This window comes from Antennarius striatus, chromosome 22 (genome assembly GCF_040054535.1).
Source record: "Antennarius striatus isolate MH-2024 chromosome 22, ASM4005453v1, whole genome shotgun sequence".
In the NCBI taxonomy this organism is placed as follows: Eukaryota; Metazoa; Chordata; class Actinopteri; order Lophiiformes; family Antennariidae; genus Antennarius; species Antennarius striatus.
The window spans coordinates 4,303,316-4,325,503 of record NC_090797.1 but is presented as its reverse complement, the minus strand read 5'-3'; the positions used below and the strand labels follow the sequence as shown (position 1 = coordinate 4,325,503).

Here is a 22,188-nt window from a genome sequence, read left to right as displayed (position 1 = left end):
AAGTATATGAAATTAAAGTCAGGTCCATTAAATTTTATCTAGTTTTCATTGACTAAAACTTGAATTTCATCAATAGCTGAGCTTTCATGCTCTTAGTACAAAGTTTTCTGACATAAAATACTTAAAATAGTTTGAATATTTATCATCCCAATTTGTTAAATCCATGAAGACATTTCAAGACAGTTTATAATATTTTGCTGGAAATTTTTATTGTTGAATTGTGAATTAATTTTCAGATGTTGGAGTAGACTAAGCATAACAAATAACTAATCTGCACCATCATCAGACGGTTTTATTTTCTGAATTCAGAGTTGCTGTCCTGTCTGAGATCCATACCACAGTGTTAAAGCACATGAGGCCAATCATGTGAACACTATGCAAAACCATTTGTGTACTTTTCCAGGGAAAAAAAATATATATTGTGTTTCAGTGTTTCATTGACCTGAAACCATAATCAACTATCTGACTTCTGTGATAACATAAAACAATCCACTCTTAATTTGGCATAATACCATACTTTTTGAGTGTAGATTATGGAATTCCACTTCTACCAGGAAAGTGAATTGGAAATAGATCAAAATAAAAAAAATGTGCCAAAATTGCAAAGTTTTAAAAGTCAAAAGTCTACGTTATGAGAAAATTATGAGGAAAATCTTCTTTCTTTATAGACTTGTAGGAATGTAGATTTGAAATATCCTCTTACAAACTATGGTAAAGCAGTTCCTTTTCTTTTTATTAAGTTTACTTCTATTTCTTTTATATATTTATTAATCGTTTGTCGTAAATATACAATATATGGACAGATTAAATAAATATGGGCTGTATGACTGTCGACACACTGTAATTGCTACCTTTAACCTTAAGGGGGCGCTGCTCCCCCGTCACCGTCTCATTGTTCCAGCCTCACGGCTGCTCGGCACAGCCGGACGGATAGCGAGACGGGTTGGAGGAAAATGGCGGACGGTGTGGATCATATCGACATCTATGCCGACGTAGAGGAGGAATTTCGAGAGGTATTAACTAATATTCACTACAGTTCGAGTAGACTAACATTTCTATATATTCTTTGTAATGTTTTGTCGTTAATTTGATCGGTATAAGGTTTGCGCTGCTGGTGAAATAAGCTCTTGACATGCAGGCCGCCGTTTCCCATGCTGTTAGCCTGCACTCGGATACTATCGACATGTAGCACAACATTACTGCTATTGTAAACGTTTATTGCCATATATGCTGCACATTGTAAATAATATGCATTTGTAGATATACATAATTTCTGCTTGAATGTTACAAGCAACCGCTTTCAAAGTTGGGCATTCATTGTTTCAGGCCACGGCCTAGCCGCCTGTGGCGGGCTCGCTACACAAACATTCGTGGGATGTTGTAGCCAGCTAGCATTAGCCGCAAAACAAAAAATTATACTTAGAATATTTTTTTCTAGCTTAATGGAAACCGGTTTTGTTTTTAGTTAAATGGTTGAAATGAAAACGTGAATGAGTCTAAAACACAATAATGACAGTTGTGCTCATTTCATAGCATTTAAACATCAGCAATAACATTAATGTGTCTGCGTAGTCGATATTTTCTCGCTCATTACCAATAAATAAAATCCGTACGATCCTCTTTTGTGAAGAGTAGAAACAGATTATCTCCAATGTTGTAGTGGAACGTATTAATGTTTACTTTTAATTGTAAAATTAATTTCCGTGAAAGTTTTTTTATGCTATTTTTATGCAGCGATTGTTATGCCTGCAATTCGATGTATGCAGCCCTATAACCTGTTTGCATGCATTAAGTTAGTTGATAATGCATATTTTCTGTACTATATCACCAAAAATTGGTGTTCGTGAAACTGTGGTGCACAGTATTTGTTGAATTTATGACGTGATAACATAAATGAAACTGATAGAATGAAGCTAAATGGCCTTTTATTTATCAAATACACGGTTTGCACATTTATTACATTATTTTGTAATATGTCTTTTTCGGTGGTTTATGAATCACTGATCAACAAAATGTTATGGTCATGTGTCAAAGTGCTGGACCTGGATATTACCGTGAGTGTGTTTTTACACTTTTGAACTGAAGGAAACTCCTCTTGCTTCTGTTTTATCTCACTGTAAAGCCTTGCAATAGCAAACTGGTTTTGTAACACTTGTTTTCCCCTTGTACCATGGGAGGAATAATTGTGTTGCAGTGATCCCTTGACGTGTTTATTTTAATACTGCATAGTATGTGATACATTTCAAGTGTTGTTTTGTGTGCGTGGTTGAGATTTGTATTGTTTCCTTCGGGATTAATAAAGTACGGGATGAAGCCTGTATTTAAAATCTGTGCAATTGTCATACATTGCAGGTTATGTGTACGATTTTAAAAAAAAAAAGATTATTAGATATTTAAAAAATCATATTTTTTTATATCTATGCTTGTTAAATTCATCTTTAAAAAAAGGTCTGTTTGGTTATCAACTACCAATGCTCAGAGGTGGTACTATTATTCCCAACTCTACCTAATTCTACAAAGAGTACCAAAGGTTTAGTAGAATTTTCTCACTGTACGGCCTGTTTTAAAGAACTTTTACTGTTCTACTCCACAGGAAGCTGACTATCCAGTCCATGAGCAGATTGACCTGTATGACGACGTTATATCCCCGTCAGCCAACAATGGTGATGCTCCAGAAGACCGTGACTATCTGGATGCACTACCTTCACCGGGAGGCACAGAAGGGGGGAAAAGTGCTCCGCCCAATGTGGTGTACACATACACAGGAAAAAGGATTGCCTTATACATAGGGAACCTCACGTGGGTGAGTACCCTAAAATTCTGTTCCATTTAGATTATTTAGATATGTACCACCATATAGACATTTTCTGTAAACTAAAATTAGCAGCATTCAAGGAGCTGATCTTATGTCCTGACAAATGTTGACTCCCACATTTCATTACAAAATAAAACATTTAGGTTTTTATAATCTAACACTGTCTTCTTTCATGCAGTGGACGACAGATGAGGATCTGACAGAAGCCATCCGGTCGATAGGCATCACAGATGTGCTAGAGATCAAGTTCTTTGAAAACAGGGCCAATGGCCAGTCAAAAGGGTGAGCCCTTCATTACATACATCATAGGAGGACAGCCGGCATTAGTTTACAATACTTTGTGACTCTAGACTGTATTTCTTTGTTTGATAGTTTTGTTTATGTCTTGGGATAATGTATTTTGTGATTATAATGTATTTTTATGGTTGCTGATGGATAGCTACATTTTTTCTTCTTCTTTATATTAGAGCAGGAGAATTGCTCATTCCAAATTAACTGATTTCCACATATCTTCTATGAATTAATCTATCTGACAGGTTTGCGCTGGTGTGTGTGGGCTCTGAGGCATCATCCAGGAAGCTAATGGAGCTGCTATCAAAAAGGGAACTGCATGGTCAAAATCCAATTGTCACACCATGCAACAAACAGTCCCTCAGCCAATTTGAGATGCAGTCACGCAAAAGTAAGCAGATGGATTGCCCACCTATTATGGGTGCGTTTATATATGTAGTTATATGCAAATGCATGTATTGGTTCTGTCATACCTGTAAAATAGTTTGTTTTTTTTGTCATTTCACAGGTACGCAGTCAGGCCAGATGTCTGGGGAAGGCAAAGCTGGTCCCCCTGGCACAGGCCCTCGTGGAGGTTTTCCCATGGGTCGAGGCAGAGGCAGATTTCCTGGGCCACCCGGCCCTGGAGGAGACCGCTTTCCTGGTCCTGTTGGACCTGGCGGGCCCCCGCCACACTTTCCTGGTTAGTTTGTTATTCCGTTAGGGTAGGAATAAAACCCCCTTAGGGGCTTGTCCTCATCAAATATTTAAAATAATTTTTTCTGCACAAAGCAAGGTGAGTTCATGACATAAAAGACAACAAATAAAATGTTTAATTATTACCGCATGTGTTACTGGAAAACTAGCAGTGATAAATCCATCTGATAAGGCAGATGGTTTCGGTAGATTCTTGGTGTAGACCTAGTATTGTTAAAAGATTCCTTCTTGTTTTTAATTTTATGTTTTCTTTAATTTTTCTTGCAGTCAAATAGTAGTGCGACAGGTTTAAATAAACGAAACAGTATAACAAGTTTCATAGAAACTTTCTATCTGGTATTGGTGCTCTGCTAGAACATTCCAGGCTTCGCTACTACTCACACTTGCATGAAACCAAGGCTAGTCTGTTCTAGAGTGTAGTTCTTCTAAGGGAGCTTTCTTTCATTGACCGTCTCCTGGCTGAGATGTATCTTTGCATGTTTCCTTCCTCGTCTGGATTGGCCTTTCTTTGTCCCTCCCTACCTCCAGTCAAACAAATAATTCTTCGCTGGCTGCAGTTTTCCGCTCACTGAAATTTCCAACACCGCTTCTTGACAAGCAGGTTGCTGAAAGCTTTACTTGGCGTACTACCCACCGTAAACTCTTAAGTCTTGGATTGGCCGTCTTACTTGTGGAGGGAGAGAATGGAGTTTCCAGCTTTTTCCTGTTTTTTTTGTTTTGTTTTTAATTTTTGCGTCTTTTTTTCCCCTCATCCCAACTTTTTGACATCTCTTCTTTCGCTTAGTGGCTGGTGACCTGCGCTGCTGGACTGTGACAGTCCTTCGGTTTAATAGGGGAAGGTTTTTAAAAGGGAAGAGTTGTGATTGGTTTGCTTTCTTCCCCATTAGGCTCTGGGATGAGACCAGATCTGATTAGGCACCAAGATGGCCCTCTGATGGATATGAGTTTCAATCCCTTCCCGCCGGGAGGCAGGAACGGGAGCTGGCGTGGCAGAGGTGAAACACCTCAGTTGATCTGATTGATTTGGTCGATCTCTCTTTTTTATATATATATTTTTGCCTTAACCCAAAGCTGCTGATATGAGTGAGTTGTGCCATTGGAAAAGTCTGGTTAAGTATCCAAAACAGCTGACATCTGAACCCTTGTACAGTTGAATGCTGTTGGCATTACATAAGAATAAATGTGTTCAAACTAAAGCATTGTAGAGAAGCAGATGTTGTGGTGGTCAGACCATTAAATCTCCATGACAACATTAATACTGCTTCAAGTACATTAGTTTTTCCACATTGTTATTGAATCTACATACGGCATCTCTGTTCCTATTTTGTTCCTCTTCTAGGGTTGGATGATGAGTCAGTGTGAGTCAGTCCTTTACATAAAAAAAACAACAAAAAATCTTTGTGCAGTTTTTTGAGAAATTAAAAGAAAAATTCTCATGACAAAGCCCTGCTGTGTTGGTATTTTAAAATGGCACCTCATGAGCATCCCTAGCATGGAATAGTCTATTTGCTAGCTGTGAGTAGAGTATCTTGCCATGCTGAACTCAAGGTGACTTCTAAGTTTGTATTGTGTCTATTTAGTGCGATAAATGATTCCACATTAAATACAGACTGGTTAAAAGGGTTGCTTATAGAAGGTACTTTGTGTCCTATCACCTATTCTGCTGCCTTCTGATTTCATTTGCAGCATTATTTTTGCAGCCTTTTTTTTTTTTTGGCATCTCTTGTTCTTTGACTTGCTGATCCTTTTCTGTCTTTCGTCATTGTCCCAGTGTTGAGCGTCCTATATAATTTCCTGAAGGGCATCTTTGTTTTTTAAAAAAGGGTGAAAACACAAGTTATTAAAGCCAGGGCCTGGCCAATATATCGGCTGAGCCAGTTTTTGTTGGGAATCTACCCAAGTCTGTGATTTCACCGTCACAGCCTGACTTGATTGGAAAGAGCTCTGCCTGTTAAGAAGTAGAATAAATCACGAGAGGGAATCAGCTCACTAGATTTTATTTTGTCTCATTCTGCATTTTCCTTTGATTTGTGTTTTAGGTGGGATGCAAGGTCCCCCGCGTCCGCCTCCTGGTCCACCTGGCCCCCCCGGCCCTCCAGGTCCTCCCCCTCCTGGTCAAGGCCTTCCTCCTCCCTTAGCTGGTCCTCCAAATCGCGGCGACAGACCCCCTCCTCCTGTTCTTTTCCCTGGTCAGTTCGGCCAGCCTCCAATGGGACCCATGCCTCCAGGCCCACCTCCTCCAGGTTATGGACCACCCCCTGGGCCACCACCACCTCAGCAGGGCCCACCACCCCCAGGACCTTTCCCTCCTCGTCCCCCAGGCCCCATCGGGCCTCCCATGGCTTTGGCTCCACCTCCTCACATGCCGGGTCCCCCACCAGGTGGTCCACCACCAGCCCCTCATGTCAACCCTGCATTCTTTCCCCCACCCGGCAACAACAACATGCCCCCCAATGATAGCCGAGGGCCCCCTGGACCAAGCGACCCATACGGACGTCCGCCACCGTATGAAAGAGGAGATTACGGCCCAGGAGGCCGGTAAGATTACTTAGTAGAGGGGGAGCAGTACCACATGTCACTCTCTTAGTACATTATCTATACGTTGGCAATACAACAATACAAGTGCTGTTGTTCAGAGAAATTACTCTGTTTGCATTCATTTTAATAACAGCATCTGATCAACTTACGTAAGCATATTCCATGATGGTTACGTTATTGTTTTTTAGGGATATGGAGGCATCCCGGACGCCTCTGAGTGAGGCCGAGTTTGAGGAGATCATGAACAGGAACAGAGCCATCTCCTCCAGCGCCATATCTAGAGCGGTGTCTGATGCCAGTGCAGGTATATTTACTACTCATGTTGCCGTCAGATTTAAGGCCAACTGGTGTCCAATTGGAGCGTAATGTGAATTTGTCTTCATTTTAGCTGACTACGGCAGCGCAATAGAGACCTTGGTGACAGCCATCAGTCTGATTAAACAGTCCAAAGTCTCAGCAGATGACCGCTGTAAGGTCCTCATCAGTTCCCTACAGGACTGTCTCCATGGCATTGAGTCAAAAAGTTACGGTTCTGCCTCCAGGTAAGAGTTTATAACCAGAAGTTGAATGCAAATCTGTAGCGTACAGTCCATTCATACCTACATCTGACAGGCGAGAGCGTTCTAGGGAACGAGACCACAGCCGCTCAAGAGAAAAGAGCCGCCGTCACAAGTCCCGCAGTCGCGACCGCCATGAGGACTATTACCGGGAACGCAGTCGGGAGCGAGACCGCCATCGTGAGAGGGATCGCGACAGGGACCGTGAGAGAGAGAGAGACCGGGAGTACCGACATCGCTAGACGACGCAGAAGGTTAGTACCATTTTTATTTTCTCCTAGAATAAACTTTTTTCTGTCGTTTCCAGCACTACACCCGTCTTAGACTTTCACAGAGCTAGTTTAGTTCATTTTTAAAATCCTGATTTGCATAGACACTCCATTGTTCAGTTTGCAAAAGTCTGCTTTGATTGCTCACCTCTTCATCTTTAAAGACTTAAAAACATCACCTCTTAACTCAAAATTTGTGGTAGATTTCTGTACCTTTAACACTTTTTGTTAGAAAGTAAAATGTAGAGTGTGCAATGGATGAATCTCATTCTACAGCTACAAACCATAGAGGAAAAGTGCCTTGAGATTTTATTTTTTTTCTAACTTCAAGCCTTAAAGCTATGAAGAAGTTAGACTACAGAAAGTGTTTATGTAAAATCCTTCTATAAATATTTGTGGAAGGTGACAAGGAGAGCTAAAGAGAGCAAGAAAAGACTTTAAAAACTGTCGTTTGGTTTCAGGTAAGTGTAAGGTAAGTCTTTCCTTAATTTCAAGATTGGACGTCAGTTGTGTTATTCTGTATTTTGTCTGTCAGAAAAAGACACACTACATGTATTCCAATAGGGTTGCGTTGTATTTAGTGTTGCGAGTCTCCCCAAATCTGAAAATCCATTGATAATTACTGAAAACTGAATTTGAGAGGAAATTATTACTTTTTGGTCTCCAAGCCTCTGATGTTGGTAATTAGCCAAAATTTTTCAAAATTATTTTTGTAAGTTAAAAACAAAAAACACAATAATAGTAAGAACACTTGAATTGCAAGATGGAAAAGCCAACAAACTTAACAGCATACACTTAACTGTTTGGGTCATTTATTTGTGGTTTTACCAGCCAGACTTGCCAGTGGACCAAAAACATTGAAGATTCAATTTCATTATCGATTGCTGTTTTTTATCATGGCAGCTTAAAATTACTGAAGTTTGTGATCTCTGAGTTGATTTGCTGGTGTGCCTTCTCTAGTTGCTCAATGGTTTAAATCGTTTCAGATGTCAAGTATTGCCCCAGTTTTTACAATTCTTAAGCACTTTGTGTCATCTATTCTGTCTTGAGTTGGAAAAAAAATTACATGTCCAACCTGTTGACCTGTGTAAACATGTTATTTCAATTTTAGATACAATATACAATATTTATGTAATATTTCCAGTACCTTGAAAATTTAAAGTGTCCATTTAATGATTGTTTTGGACACAGGATATTTTTAATGTGACTGTTCCAGATTTGCATTGTTAGCAATGTGTCAAATTAAATGTTTTTGCAGCGTAGCGTTGCTCACTTTTAAGCCGTTGAACCTCTATTTGAGCTGTTGAGCTTAAGTTGAAAAAATATTTGTATCATGTTGTGACAAAATAGATGTGATTTACTATTATTGATCCCCTTTGTAAACACATCCAGCTACATGAACCTGATGTTAGGTATAATTTGGATCACATTTCAAAAGTAAAAGTTTGATGTTCTGCTCGGATTGATCAGTGATATAGTTGTGACATTATTTTTCATAGGGCAATACGATTTGTTTACATTAAGCACCAAATCTTATTTGTATTAATGGTAAAAAAAAGATCCAATTATATCTGTTCAGATTGTAAATTGTTTATTGGGATTCCTGACCCAGTTAAACTGAAGGAAATGAGATTAATAATGATAATGTAATATATGCATACAGAAAATGAAAATACACAAGTATGCTGTTGCAGCTTTATTAATTACTATACAGTAAATTATATTTATACTTGACATTGTGATACATGGTGCAAAATGAAATTGTGATTTTTCTGTAACACCTGCATGTATTTCAAAAATATTGCCGTTTTAGGCTTTAGTATTGATTGTGTCGTGATTAATCTTCCTTGGTTGGCAAGAGATCATGAAAGCATTTTCAGTATTTTGGCTGTTAGCTTTTTGTCTCCTACTAGATTTTTGTATATGAAGTTTTATTATGGTTGAGTTGCAGATGCACTTTTGTGAAACACTTTGACCCCAGTCTGCAGATTATTGCTGATTGTCATTCGTGTGTGGTTTAAATTGTATGAGGCTAATGTTTTAAGACACACTGGTGTTTATAATGGAAAATTGGTGTTAGATGTCTTCGTCCGTTGCGTTACTTGCGTGTTGACCATGATAACTTCTGTAACATTTTGGAAATGCTGGTTGAAACGATATTGTGTGGTTGTGATGTCCTTTGATTCCTAAGAACTAAGATGTGTGTGGTATTGTGTGTAAATCAGTCCCCAAACAGTAGTGTCATAGCATACAGGAAGAATTTAGCATCTCTGTATGGCTGCACACCATCCCAAATAATCTGTCCCAATCTCTAATGTTGCCTTCATTCACGCTTGACATCTTCATGTCTTAATTTGGTTCCACTTAGCTGCAAATGCAGTCGATAGGTACACACTATTTTTATAAATTAGCGTTTTTCTTCCATGCTTACCAAGATTATCTGGGATGGTCTTGCTGGATTGTGAAAACAGGCAAAATTTAAAAAACTGAAAGAATGTGAATATTTCAGTTATGTCATGTGATATAGCTGTGCAAAATATTTGACCCATGTTCCACCCATATGTCCCTACAATCCATTTTTTTTACTGAAAAGATTTTGCGTCCACTGGGAACCTCTTTAGCAAAACAGAGTAATCTCATGCATAGATAGTTTATTTTCACAATTGTGCATTTTTACATTGGCAGTTGCTGTTTTTTAAACAAATTCAAGCACTGCATTTTAACAGTGGCTTTGTAGCAGCAGTCACCAGCATTTTGTCATTTGCTTGATAAGAGATCCCCAGTGGGCGCAAGGCCTGATTGTTATGATACTATGTAGTGAAAGAAAATGCAGGAGTTAAGTATCTTGACCAAAAAGTTGCAGTAAAAAAATTATAATGGCCATCAGGAAATGCATTAAGTGGGTGAGATGTTTAAGAGACTTATTGTCATTTGAAGTTAAAATATTTTTATTGCTATTTCAGTTCTGTTGTTCAGTTCCCATTGTTGATTATTGATCTTCTTTTAGTTTGAGGGGTTGTGTCAAAAAAGGAGGGGGAAAAAAAAGGTTTATACAAGCAGTTCTATTTATAGAATTTCTTGTTCATTATGAGTGACACCATATAAATATCACATCTTAGCAGCGGTGAACTGAGAACTAGTTTTATCGCTCTGCAGAGGTCGATCAATGAAAATGTCACTCCATGTAAACTGAAACGTAAGTTAAAAGGGAAACGCATTTGGGAACTGAAGCAGAATTGAAATTAAAAATTCTGATGGACTCTGGAATTTTTGAGTCCTATTTTTGATACTGAACCCGATTTCCAAATTAGTGGCAGGAGTATTCTAGAATCTGCGGCAGTCGCTTCACAGTATAACCTGGTCTGAACATTGAAGGTTATCATACTGTACCGTATTGAATTATGCTCTGTTAGCATTATATGCAGATTTATTTATGAAATCATCGCAAAGTAATCATTCCTTGTGCCGTCACTGTAACTGATAAGTGTGTGGTGCTGTTATTTAAAACCGTTATAACTGTATGAAGGCATGATTGATGGTACAGGGTGTCGCTTAGTTTGCTGCCATGGCCAAATGTAATCTATAAAATGAATGTGTGTATGGTAAGTATCTTGTCAGGCTGTTTTATGGGTTTTTTGGTAGAAACTAATTGTCTCAGAGGATGTTATGGTGTGCATGACCCTGGCCTGACTCGTATATGGTATGTTGAAACCGCATGGCCAAGGATTTATAGGTGTAATGTAATGTAATCTGTCCACTGAGAAAATATCAGTTTTGCCCATTCCTACATGTACTGATATGAACAGTCCCTTTTAAGAAACAGTGTGATAAGGAGAACTTTTTTACCAGTGCTTTGTAACATATTGTCTTTTTGGCTGAACTGTGTTTGTAGACACACACAATGTCAATCAAAAACCCTTTTTTGTGCGGAGAAAAATGCAATTCCATCAATTTTCAGTAAACACTTGAATCTTTTGAGCCATGCCCATGAACTGAATAAAATTATTGCTGCAGCCTTAATTCACCCATAAAGCAATAGTGTGTCATCAAGTTGAAGTACCTGATTTAAAAAAAATTCTGCATCAGAATTTTTTTTTTAATGTAAGAAAAAAAATTACATCCTTCTAGAGATGCTTAATCAATGTCAAGAGTCTACTTGACCCTTACTGTGGTCCACTATTATGAAAATGAGGTTCCCAGTCTTGTGTATTGTACGCTGTATGATGGATTTTGTGTTTCTAAAATAAAAATGCGTCTTAGGCATCATGTTAACTAGACCATAACAGACTATACAAAGTCGCATCTGTCACAGAAGAATAAACTTCAGTGTCATTTGTGCTCGAGTCAGATGTGTACCTTTCTGATTGTAGCTTTGTGTCGTCATCTGCAGCTCTTGTTTTGTGCTTTCTGTCTTTTAATCCTGTGTTGGTTAATTTCTGAAAAACTGGTTGTGATACGAGCAAATCGTTTCTCAGGTATGTGTGAGAGTTAATAAAGGAAAGATTGAAGTAGATTTCATATCAAGTATCCACATTATTAACAGTTTTCTTTATTATTGCATACATAACTAAATACCAAAGACAACTTAACATCCCAGTCAATTTTTGGAACTTTATCCAAGTTTATAGTTAAAAATCTCAGATAGGGGACACTAATGGTTGGCGGCTCTGAACAGAACAGTAGTTAGAGATACAGAGTGAGGCTTGGTTTGCCCACCATTTATCCCTTTGATGATCATGATCCCCATTGTCCATCCCTGAATTCCACTGTGTACACTGCAGACTATGCTTGAATTTGTTACTCAGTAAATTTTCAGTATGGGTCTTAACTATGTTAAAAAAACAAAACAACTAAACTTAAGGCCTGCATAACATGCAAGTTTTTGTATATGACATTTATTTATGTGCCTATAAATGCTTTTAAATCCTGCAGGAGTAAATTGCGCTGTTGTTTTTACATTTCCTTGTGTGTGTAAATTTGCTTCTTTAGTATTTCTCGTTCCAAGTTTGCATGACATGTTTCTGTGTCTGTGCTGGGGCTGAGGACAATACACGGTCCACAAAGTGTGAAGAGTAACCACTGAACATTCCAGTGGGCTGTTCTTTATTTTAAATACCCCAGCTAAAGAAAAATTCTACGTTTTCCTGCCCTCTCCTCCATGTATCAATAAAGTGTTGAGAAAATGGGCTGCATTCCAGGCCTGGTGAAGTGATGGTGAATTGAACCCAGCCCTGGTGTGAACTCTGTATGTGTAGTCTAGAAGTTTGACTGGTGAGGGAGGGGGTACTGTTAACTATTGGGCTGCCTCGAAACCAAACTCCACCCTTCGTTTTGACACCTTTCAGCTAACGAGGATCAAGGATGGATGGAAGGAAAAGGAGGATTCAGTGCGACACCACTTCCCTACCCTGCTTGCCTGGACAGGATCACAACCGCCTCCACTTCCTCTACCCCTCCATCTCTCCTCTCATCCTTCTCCCTGTCTGTTCATCTTATCTGCCTGACTAAGAGCAGTGGATGGAAGACCCTGACCTGTGTAAGGCTATAATATCTAAACATCTATACTTATGGTAACTAAAGATGAAAGAAAAACTTTCCAAACAGCCCTTTTATTTTTTACAATGTTTTATTTGAAATTATGTGACGCTTTTTTGCAAAGACACAATAAAATGGCACACAGACTAGTAGACACACACACACACACACATTACATCCTATTTGTTTTATATTTTTCCTCATTCACTGTGCTGTGTACATTCAGTTTAGACCTCAGTTTTTATAGGGTGCATATTTGACCTTTCTCTCCACCCTCATTCTCATGCATTCTTTTCGTGGTTAATATGTTTGTAAATGTCTCTGCTTTTGATTAAACATAGATGGTGTTGTAATAAAAAAAATGTTACTCGATGCATTTGGTCAATTCCTCTAAGTGACTCATTTATATTAAATGTGTTTTCTACAGCAGCCTTTTCATGTTGAAATTGTCTGAACTATGGTTAGCTTGCTGTGTTTTAAGAGGCAGCTTTTCAGTCAGTAAAACATTAGGTTCTGATTTGTGTTTTTGCGTTGTATTGATAGTTGAATTTTGAAAATTGTCTACATGGACACTGAGCTGTTCAGACCCCACACACCTGAGTGCCAAAAAACAAAAACAAAAAAACTTTCACAAATGCGGTCGTGTGTATTGTGGATATTATCATGACTCAAATTGTGTTTTGTTTTTTGTTTTTTTAATAGAGGTGCATAGATTCAGTAATCAATGTCAATACAAGCAAGTTTACATGAACTTGATCATTTTCTGAACGTCAGTTAATCCCACTTGTTTGAAATTTGCTGCGGGGCACATTTTTGCTACAACTTCTTAAACTATTTTTGTTTGTCTTTGGTTTTTTATACAAATTACTTTGTTACGTCATAAATACTGTATGCTTTCAAAATGAGAAGCAAAGTAACATTTTGTTAAATGTGGAATGCATACTTTAAGTGTAATGTTCAACAATGTTGTTAATCCATTACTGATCATGTTCATGTCTTGCATTTGTGATGAAAAAGAACTTGTTAAATATTCAACATGATAACCTCTTAGATACACACATTTAACCCCCAAACAAAATGTTTTTTTACTGTTTAGTTTAAAGCCAGACTAAATCATTGAATTTCAGTACTATGACAAAGTCCAGGAACAAAATAGTATCGCCACAAATGAACTGAAAACTAGTGAACGACTTTTACTGTAGTACACCTTTTATCCCAGTCCAAGAGTTCTGTTATGTTGGGTTTTTTGTTTTGTTTTTTGTTTTGTTTTTATCTTAGATTATGAATCCAAAGATTTTATAATGGCAGTTGAAATTTTGAAATTTAAAAAGATATTCAGACTGTAAGAATTCAAAATTGTTTAAATCCCTTCTTAAGATGTCTTCTGGTACCAACATAATGATTTTAAATATGGTAAATGTTCATTCCTTTGTAACTGTAAAAAGTTAATTTTGGTAAAATGTTTGTTCTGCACAAAGCAATTTTGGAAAATGGTGCAGTTTGGACATGCATGGAAAACAGTCATTATGCTTGTTTTTTGGAGAGGATCCATATCTGACTGGACCTCTGAGGCTTGCGTTAAGTGGGCCCAAATCATGCATGATTGACACCCCTTCCCCAAAATGTTTTTGACTCTTGTGGTTTAAGTCAACTGAATATGCAGTAGCTCAGTGCAATGCCATTGTGACAAAGCAGGCAGGTTTAAACAGGCAGTAGAGCTTGGGACTCTGCTTTCACTTGAGTTGTTTGGTCATACTTTTACTCCACAGCCCTGAAGGTAAGTGTTAACAACTGCAACACCACCGAAGAAGAAACAGTGAAGCCTGCATGAAGACCAGCACAAGTGATTGGAAAGTATCTTTTCTGTATTTTCAGTACATTTGATTAACATGTAGTTGTAATGGGATGATTTTCTTAACTTGACCCATTGATAAAAGAACATAATTTTGTCAACTTCGTTTCCCACTAATATGGGAGAAAAACTTAAATTTTCACTGAAGACAATTGTCAGATATCAAACTGTCCAGTGACAAGTAGAACCTTAGTGATTTTTACCCCACACAGACATCAGCAATGTGTTTTATTATGTAATTCCTGTCAGATGAAGGCACAGTGCTAAAGTAATGATGGTGTCCAAAAATAAAACATTTACATTCTGCTTTTTTTGTTTTGTGGCTTTTATTTGTTTTAATTTAGTCTTAATGGGTATTTAATGATTAAGCAACAAAATGGTTTCACACCTAGGAAGAGTGCCACCGATGCTGCCCAGAGGATATTGATGGGATAAGTACAGAGAAGGTCAGAAGGAGCTACACTTTGTAGACAGAAAACCTATGATGGGGCCCAGAGAGGGACTGTGGTACTGCATGAGGGAGTCTGGAGTGTCAGAAGTACGTTGTACAGTACAGGACGTGAAAGTGCAGCAGAACAGTAAGGTGTGACAGGAGCAGGACTGGTCAGGGATCAGCTCTGAGCCCCTTCCTGTTAGTGGTGGTGATGGATAGGCTGGCATCCCCATGAACCATGATGTTCACAGGTTGCATTGTGATCTGCAGTAAAAGCAGGGAGCAGGTGGAGGAACATTTAAGTGGGTGGCATGCATTGGAGAGGAGAGGAATGAAGGTTAGGTGAAGTCAATATTTTTGCACAAATAAGAGGGGTGGAGATAGACAACTGAGGCCACAGTGAGAAGAAATAGCAAAGGTGGAGGACTTTAAATAGTTGGGGTCAACAGTCCATATCACGTTCTTTTCCTCTGGCGCACACAACATCAAAACCAAAGAACCATTAAATAGTTGGTAATAGTAGCTTCATGTTTGAGGCTGAAATCTGACCACTATTAAACGACACAATTGAAACCTCCAAGCAAGGCTAACTAATAGAGTTTTATGACCTGATGAGATGAGAATGGCTTTTCGTGGACCAGATGAACAGTAACAGGTACAGAGTTCGACTTTGATGCAGACAGCAGCAAGGTGGAGGTGGGCTACCTTAAAGGCCTTAAAGATAACAGAATAATGGCATGGCCCTCACCTGACCTTAAACCCATTGAGGGGTTGTGGGCCCTTCTTGAACAGGAAGTTTTACCATGAAGGAAAACAGTCCACCACTGAACAATGTCTGGGAAGCTGTGCCTGTTGCTGCACAAAAATGTGAATATCAACAGATGATATGATTGAAATGGCTGATCATTTTTCATTTGTCATTACAGAATAATTCTAATTCTAGTGCCCAAAAAATGTGCACAAGTAGATACTGTATTTAACTAGAAAGCCAAGACCTCCCTTTTTACCGTCTTAAATGTTTAGGTTTGGGGTTTATTAACATTTTCAGTCGACCAAAAACATTGTAATCGAAATGCGTGAACATAGTCGAAATATCGATCGAAAATATTTTAATGAGCTACTTGCTCATATAAGACGTCCGAGTGGCGGAACCTTTGTTTTCGCACTGCCAACATTCTAACCGTCCAGTTTTAGGCGATGCACTCTGCGATTCCGGTGGTTGTTAGAGTGGTCGTTTGAAATGATACGGACGGCTATGTAGTGTGTTTACAATGCTCAAATGGCTTTATTACTAAATATTGATTCACTCCTTGGAATAAAAAGAGTCCTTTAGGGTCGGCCACGGTCTCAACTTCACTCTCGCTACCGGACTATGTTCAAAAAGATGGCTGAATTTGGTCCAGATTCCGGGGGGCGAGTTAAGGTAACGCAGCGTTACATTTCAGCACGGATAATAAATTGAAAACTAACTCAAGTTTTTGATTGTTCCACGATTAACACGTAAATGTAGGTCGGACTAGACAGTGGAGATCATGTCAGTTTAGCTTTATTTTCTGTTACGAATAAGAACTAAACCGCAGAAAAACAAATATTTTGTTGGGTCTTTATTTTTTCTTTCTTTTCAAATTCCGGATGTGATTGTCTTACTACAAAATAAGAGCACCAAAGCGCGGATATCGGACTGCCCGTATAGAAGAGAATCGAATAGAATGTTGTGGTGTCTTGAAGGGATGGTCAGTGTTCAGTCCAGTCATATTGCTTACATAAGTGTGTGTCATGTCTGCTACAGGCAGTACGAAGAGCGGGTGGGGATTTCTGCCACAACTTTTGGTCCTTTTATTTTGTAGACTGATGACCATCTATGTTTTGCCTTATGCAAAAGAAACTTTTGTCTTGTCTCGCTAGGGGGCGCCATAGCGTGTGATCTTTTTTTCTATTTTAGATAAACACTTATTTGTTTGACAAAGTTTTTTTTTTTTTTACACCTGACACCTTCATGCTGCAACCCTCTGCATCTAATTAAATGATCGATTTCTCTGTTATTATCAGGGAGTAACGATTGTGAAGCCTATCGTGTTTGGGAACGTGGCTCGCTACTTTGGGAAAAAAAGAGAGGAGGATGGACACACGCATCACTGGTCTGTCTACGTGAAGCCTTACAGAAATGAGGTCAGATCACATTGCTTATCAATTGCAAATTTTTATGCAAAAAAAAAATAATCATATATTTAAAATTCACAAAACTTTTTTCAGGATATGTCTGCTTATGTGAAGAAGATTCAATTCAAGCTACATGAGAGCTACGCAAACCCACTGAGAGGTGAGAGGAAATATTCAACAAATGTACTTTATGCCCACGCCATAATGTTATCATAATCCCATAATTTATTACAATTTCAGTGAAACATGAGTAGGAATTGACAAGTGCACTAAGAAATACAAGCATTGAGATATAAATGTGAAAGAGGAAGGGATGAGATAATTCCCTGTTTCACTGTTTCTCTTCTTTTCAGTGGTGACCAAGCCTCCATATGAGATTACAGAAACAGGCTGGGGGGAGTTTGAGATCATCATCAAGATCTTCTTTATTGACCCCAATGAGAGACCTGTGAGATTTGTCTACTACTTTGTATTGAGTAGCTCTAACATTTTAATTGTTTTACATCCATGTGTGTAAATGCTTGTATTGGTTTGTGTCTTAGGTGACTCTGTACCATCTCTTGAAGCTGTTCCAGTCAGACTCCAGTGCCATGCCTAAGAAGACCGTCGTTTCTGAATTCTATGATGAAATGGTATGCTTGTTGAAGCGAGGATCTTCTAACATTCAAATGTCACCACATGCAAATAGCAGTGAACATGGGCTCAATGGGTTTATAGACAAAACAGGAAGTTAGGGTTAGCGTAGAATCGGGAGCCATATGAGACAAAGACATGCACTTGACTCTTAAATGTAATTTTCAGATTTTCCAGGATCCTACAGCCATGATGCAGCAGCTCCTGACCACATCAAGACAACTTACTCTGGGAGCGTACAAGCATGAGACAGAATGTATGTTTACTTACAATCAACCAAAAAAGACTGGACACTGGTTTCATAGTCCCCTACACAAGAGAAATGTTTAGATTAGGTCTTTGTGCAGAGGAGCTGCTGTCATCTTTGATTTGTGTGTCTGTATCTGCAGTCGGTGAGCTGGAGCTTAGGACCAAGGAGAAAATCGAAGCAGCAAAGAAGAGAACCAGTCAGGAGATCACAGAGCTAAAAGACAAACTAAAAGCCAGCAGGGAGAATATCAACCACCTGAAGTCTGAGATCAGGAAGCTGGAGGAGGACGGAGATCACAAGGAACACTGAGAAAAGGACAAATGCACCACAAATACCGGAATCATTCAACTTTCTAAAAAAGTTTCACATCAGATAGATGACAGGATGGTTGAGTTTCAAAAGCTGTGCGACCAGATATTTTGCATTGTGATTGGTTGTGTGTATGTGTCGTAGTTTGTTCTATCCGTTCCACTGTTGAAATTAGGTTTTTTCTGCTCCGGCTAATCTCAGCCAAAGGCCAATCGGACAGAAACAGTAAATCATTATGATTGTATCAACACTGTGTCAACAATGATGGACGTCTGGACTTTGTTACTGGTTCCTTTGTTGTTTTCAAGTTGTCTGATTTTTTTTTTCTACAAAATAAATCTTTTTGTGCTACTTGTCTAAATTTCGTCTGTTGTAACAGCTCAGATTAGATGAACTAGGACATTTACTTCAATCATTACACATGATGGCACGTTGCAATTTCAGTCATTAACATCAGATGGTCAGACCACATGCGTGTTTTCGTTGGCCTCACTTCTTGATCCCAAGTTCAAGACTCGGTTTCCAGAGCCCTGCAGGTGCCGAGTCAACTGTGCGTCGCTTGAAATCCGAGTGTGCAGTGTTTTTGCACGTTTTATCCAGCTGCATCTTCTCAAGGTAAGAGCAAAACACGCATTAGTTCCGTCAATTACAAATTATTTTGATAGTGACAACCGGGTTACGTGCTCAGTATGGCCACAGGAGGGTAGCACATGTATTTACCGAGCAGGAAGTTGTTGTGAGCACATTTACCCGAGGTCTGGGTTCGAATACGAATTCAGAACGCATGTCTTATTTTGCATGTATTTTCTTTCTTTTAAAAAGTTTTTGTGTCTTTTACCATCCAGAGCCTTCTGAATATTTTATCAGCAATGGAGTTTAACATGTCTTACTGTCTGAAACTTAAACAATCGCAAAACGGCTTGGAATGCTAACTGCTAACTAGCAGTAGCCTCCCTCTACCTTCTCCTTATGGTTTCCCAAAGGTAAAGCTAAAATGTGTAATAACGGCCATTGACCACAGGAGGGCAGTGTCACCAATATGTGTTCACGTCCGGTGGTCGCTCAAAATAAAAGCATCAAACGAACAGGAAATATATTTATTTACCTGTACAGTAATTAAATTTCACGAGAAAAGTACGACCAAAAACTGGTGACGAGTTTTTAATGTTTTTAAATTTTGAACGTTTGTTACCGTCCAAATGAATACGTTTAGGGAGTTTTAAGCGTGGAGATTCATAACGTGTCAAACCCTTTTAGATTATTGTATAAAAGTGTTAAATTTGTCGGTGAAATCCACTGGTCAAAACCAAGAAGGTTCAAACGTTGTATTTCTTTTTTTTTCTTTTAGAAGTTTTTGTGTCTTTGTCTTTCTGTTTTTGTTTTCTTTCAGTGTTTGAGTTCAGCTTAAGAATCACATCCTTTAATTTTTTATTTAACCCATCCAACAATCAAGAATGTTGCCGGTTAAAATCATTATTATCTATTTATATCGCTCTAAAAGCGTCCCATATACTCCAAATTTGAAAGAAATATTTAATTCGTTTCGTTGATCTTAACAAAAAGTTATTAAAAGTTAATATTTGATTTGTTGGGATTGTAAAGTAACATTAAAATAATTTTCTGAAGGTTTATTTAAGATATTCCATCCAGACGCACTATTTCATCTGCGATCAAATGAAAATTAAGCATTTGTAGTTCCTCACTTTGGCCACAAGAGGGAATCAAACGTTTAACCTACAATCAACAGACATCTGAATATTTGATCAGCAGTTTAATTTAACAGTTCTTATTATCTTTAAATATATTCAAACTTAAAACGGTTTGAAATGCTAACTAGCAGTACCCCCCCCCCCCATCTTCATTCTCGTTAGAGTTTCCTAAAGGTAAAGTAGATGATTGTTCGTCTGGGTTCGGACACGAAGACTGAGTAAAGCTAAAATATGTAATACAACTATTGACCACAGGAGGGCAGTGTCACCAATATGTGTTCATGTCCGGTGGTCGTTCAAAATAAAAGCATCGAACGAACAGGAAATATATTTCGATTCAATTTTATGAGAAAAGTACAGCCGAAAACTGGTGATGAGAATTTGGTGTTTTTACATCATTTTTGAACGATTGTTACCGTCCAAATAAAGACCTGTAGGGAGTTTTAAGTGAGGAGATTCTTGTATAAAAGTGTCAAAGTTGTGGGTTAAAAACAGGGCTTTGAACCGGTTCATGGAACGAAAACCGGAAACTTTTGGTATTTTGGCAGCAACAAAACCGAAAACTTTATATTTTTTAATGTTCCAGAACAGAAAATAATTGTAAACCAGTTAATACCGGGTTTTTTTTTTCGTTCTTGAAAAAAATATTTGACCTGATGTTTCACTCCGTCATTCACTGGATGCGGGATGAGAGCAGAGAGAAGTAGCGGCTATCAGCAGCAGTTAGGAAAAGGGAGGTCTCCCAGTCACCATTTAATCATAACAGGTAAACACTGCAGTGTGTCAGTCTGAAAATGTATGATTGAGACATGAACTCAGTGGCTGCAGTCATTTTCAGAGCAGTGTGTTCCCGTACTGCCAGCGCTTTGTAGCAATACTGAGCTGTGGGAGAAGAACAATGGAGATCTGTTGTTCAGCAATAAATGACATGGTGGAAGTTATTCTTGTCTTAAATCTATAATTATAGTCTATAGTATATAAACCAATTGCTTTAGTTGCCAATTTAAAAGTCCTTAAGTTACCGTATTTTGCGCACCATTCGTCTCATTGTATGAAGAGACGCAGTCTAAATGATGGAGTTTATTTCTGTACTTTCACCGGACACTCGGTCCATGGTTGTTAACGGAAGCAAAAGGTGAGTGTGGTCGAACTGTGTTGTACTACCTATTTAAATTTAAAGAAAATACACCGACATTATTTTTTAAATATGTTTTTATTTCATTATTTTTTGATAAATCTGTGCTAAAGTCCTCATCTCCGGTCCTCATTGAATATCTCGGTAGTTTCTCTACCGCTGACCGTCTGGTTTCCGGGTGTCTGTCCGGTCATGATGCCGGCTTCAGAGAAACACCGGACAAAAGTCGAAGCAGACACGTTAGTCCAGGATCCACAGTCCACCACATGTTGTGGGGGTGTAACTCCTCCGCACTGCCCCCCAGCCCTGCGTCGGGGGTCTTCAGCCAAACAAATGTGGTTAACAGCATACCTGCGGTGCAGTCCCGGCATACCCCCTACACCGGTACCTACCGGGGGTGTGCCGGACGGAGCCGCGCGTCCTCTTCTCTGATTGGTCCATCGCTGCCGGCGTACGTAGTGACGTAATACGTCCTATGTCGGCGGACAATGGTCGATCTGGCGGATCGCTGACTAAAGATTGATAGATTCTTTAATAATCCCGGAGGAAATTGTATATATCCAAAAAAAGTCACACAAAAGCATGTTTACAGATTTCTGAACTCAGTGTACACATTAGACGCTTAATGTTAAAAGGCGCAGCGTTGATTTTTGAGACATTTTAAGACTTTTAAGCGCGTCTAATGGTGCGTAAAATACCGCACCTACATATTCATATTTACAAGGAACGTTATTAACCGGTTCAGGAATTTCTTTTTTTTTGTTCTAACCGGTTCAGAACGTCAGTTTATGTTTGGAACGCAACACCGGAAATGTTATAATTACGTTTCTGTTCGGAACGAACCGATTGGCAAAAAATTTCTGGTTCAAAGCCCTGGTTAAAACCAACAAGAAGGCTCAAACATTTTCATCTGAAGCAGAAGTTGGTACAGTTAAATAGTGCAAGAAGTAAAAAAAAAAAAAAATGAGGGTGAGAGGATACAATCAGGTTGTCGTTGTAGTGGGGT

General features: G+C 38.7%; 2 protein-coding genes across 5 annotated transcripts; both read left to right on the top strand.

Annotated features, from left to right (window-relative positions):
• Positions 1–913: 913 nt before the first annotated feature.
• Positions 914–14,859, top strand: cpsf6 (cleavage and polyadenylation specific factor 6). Of its 4 annotated transcripts, none has more exons than XM_068306707.1 (11): positions 914–1,013; positions 2,594–2,803; positions 2,994–3,097; positions 3,352–3,497; positions 3,615–3,788; positions 4,690–4,797; positions 5,842–6,340; positions 6,529–6,644; positions 6,729–6,882; positions 6,968–7,151; positions 7,569–14,859. In XM_068306707.1, the coding sequence occupies exons 1-10, from the start codon at positions 954–956 to the stop codon at positions 7,137–7,139; spliced, it is 1,743 nt and encodes a 580-aa protein (XP_068162808.1). In that variant the 5' UTR covers positions 914–953; the 3' UTR covers positions 7,140–7,151; positions 7,569–14,859. The 4 variants fall into 4 exon arrangements, with proteins under 4 accessions (XP_068162808.1, XP_068162807.1, XP_068162806.1 ...); XM_068306706.1 differs by having other exon boundaries at positions 6,953–7,151; positions 12,512–14,859; XM_068306705.1 differs by having other exon boundaries at positions 6,953–7,151.
• Positions 14,860–16,203: 1,344 nt separating this feature from the next.
• On the top strand, positions 16,204–18,693 carry yeats4 (YEATS domain containing 4). The gene is made up of 7 exons (XM_068307177.1): positions 16,204–16,409; positions 17,036–17,155; positions 17,240–17,306; positions 17,500–17,594; positions 17,689–17,778; positions 17,948–18,035; positions 18,169–18,693. Exons 1-7 carry the CDS (start codon positions 16,359–16,361, stop codon positions 18,336–18,338), a joined length of 681 nt encoding a protein of 226 aa, XP_068163278.1. The 5' UTR covers positions 16,204–16,358; the 3' UTR covers positions 18,339–18,693.
• The last annotated feature ends 3,495 nt before the right edge of the window (positions 18,694–22,188 follow it).

Bases quoted from the DNA above. Each gene is read 5' to 3' on its own strand.
- yeats4 (XM_068307177.1), top strand. From the start codon at position 16,359: ATGTTCAAAAAGATGGCTGAATTTGGTCCAGATTCCGGGGGGCGAGTT. The intron at 17,156-17,239 runs GTCAGATCACAT...AACTTTTTTCAG, and splicing joins TGAAGCCTTACAGAAATGAG to GATATGTCTGCTTATGTGAA. The intron at 18,036-18,168 runs GTATGTTTACTT...CTGTATCTGCAG, and splicing joins GTACAAGCATGAGACAGAAT to TCGGTGAGCTGGAGCTTAGG.
- cpsf6 (XM_068306706.1), top strand. From the start codon at position 954: ATGGCGGACGGTGTGGATCATATCGACATCTATGCCGACGTAGAGGAG. The intron at 3,098-3,351 runs GTGAGCCCTTCA...TCTATCTGACAG, and splicing joins GCCAATGGCCAGTCAAAAGG to GTTTGCGCTGGTGTGTGTGG. The intron at 6,645-6,728 runs GTATATTTACTA...TCTTCATTTTAG, and splicing joins GGTGTCTGATGCCAGTGCAG to CTGACTACGGCAGCGCAATA.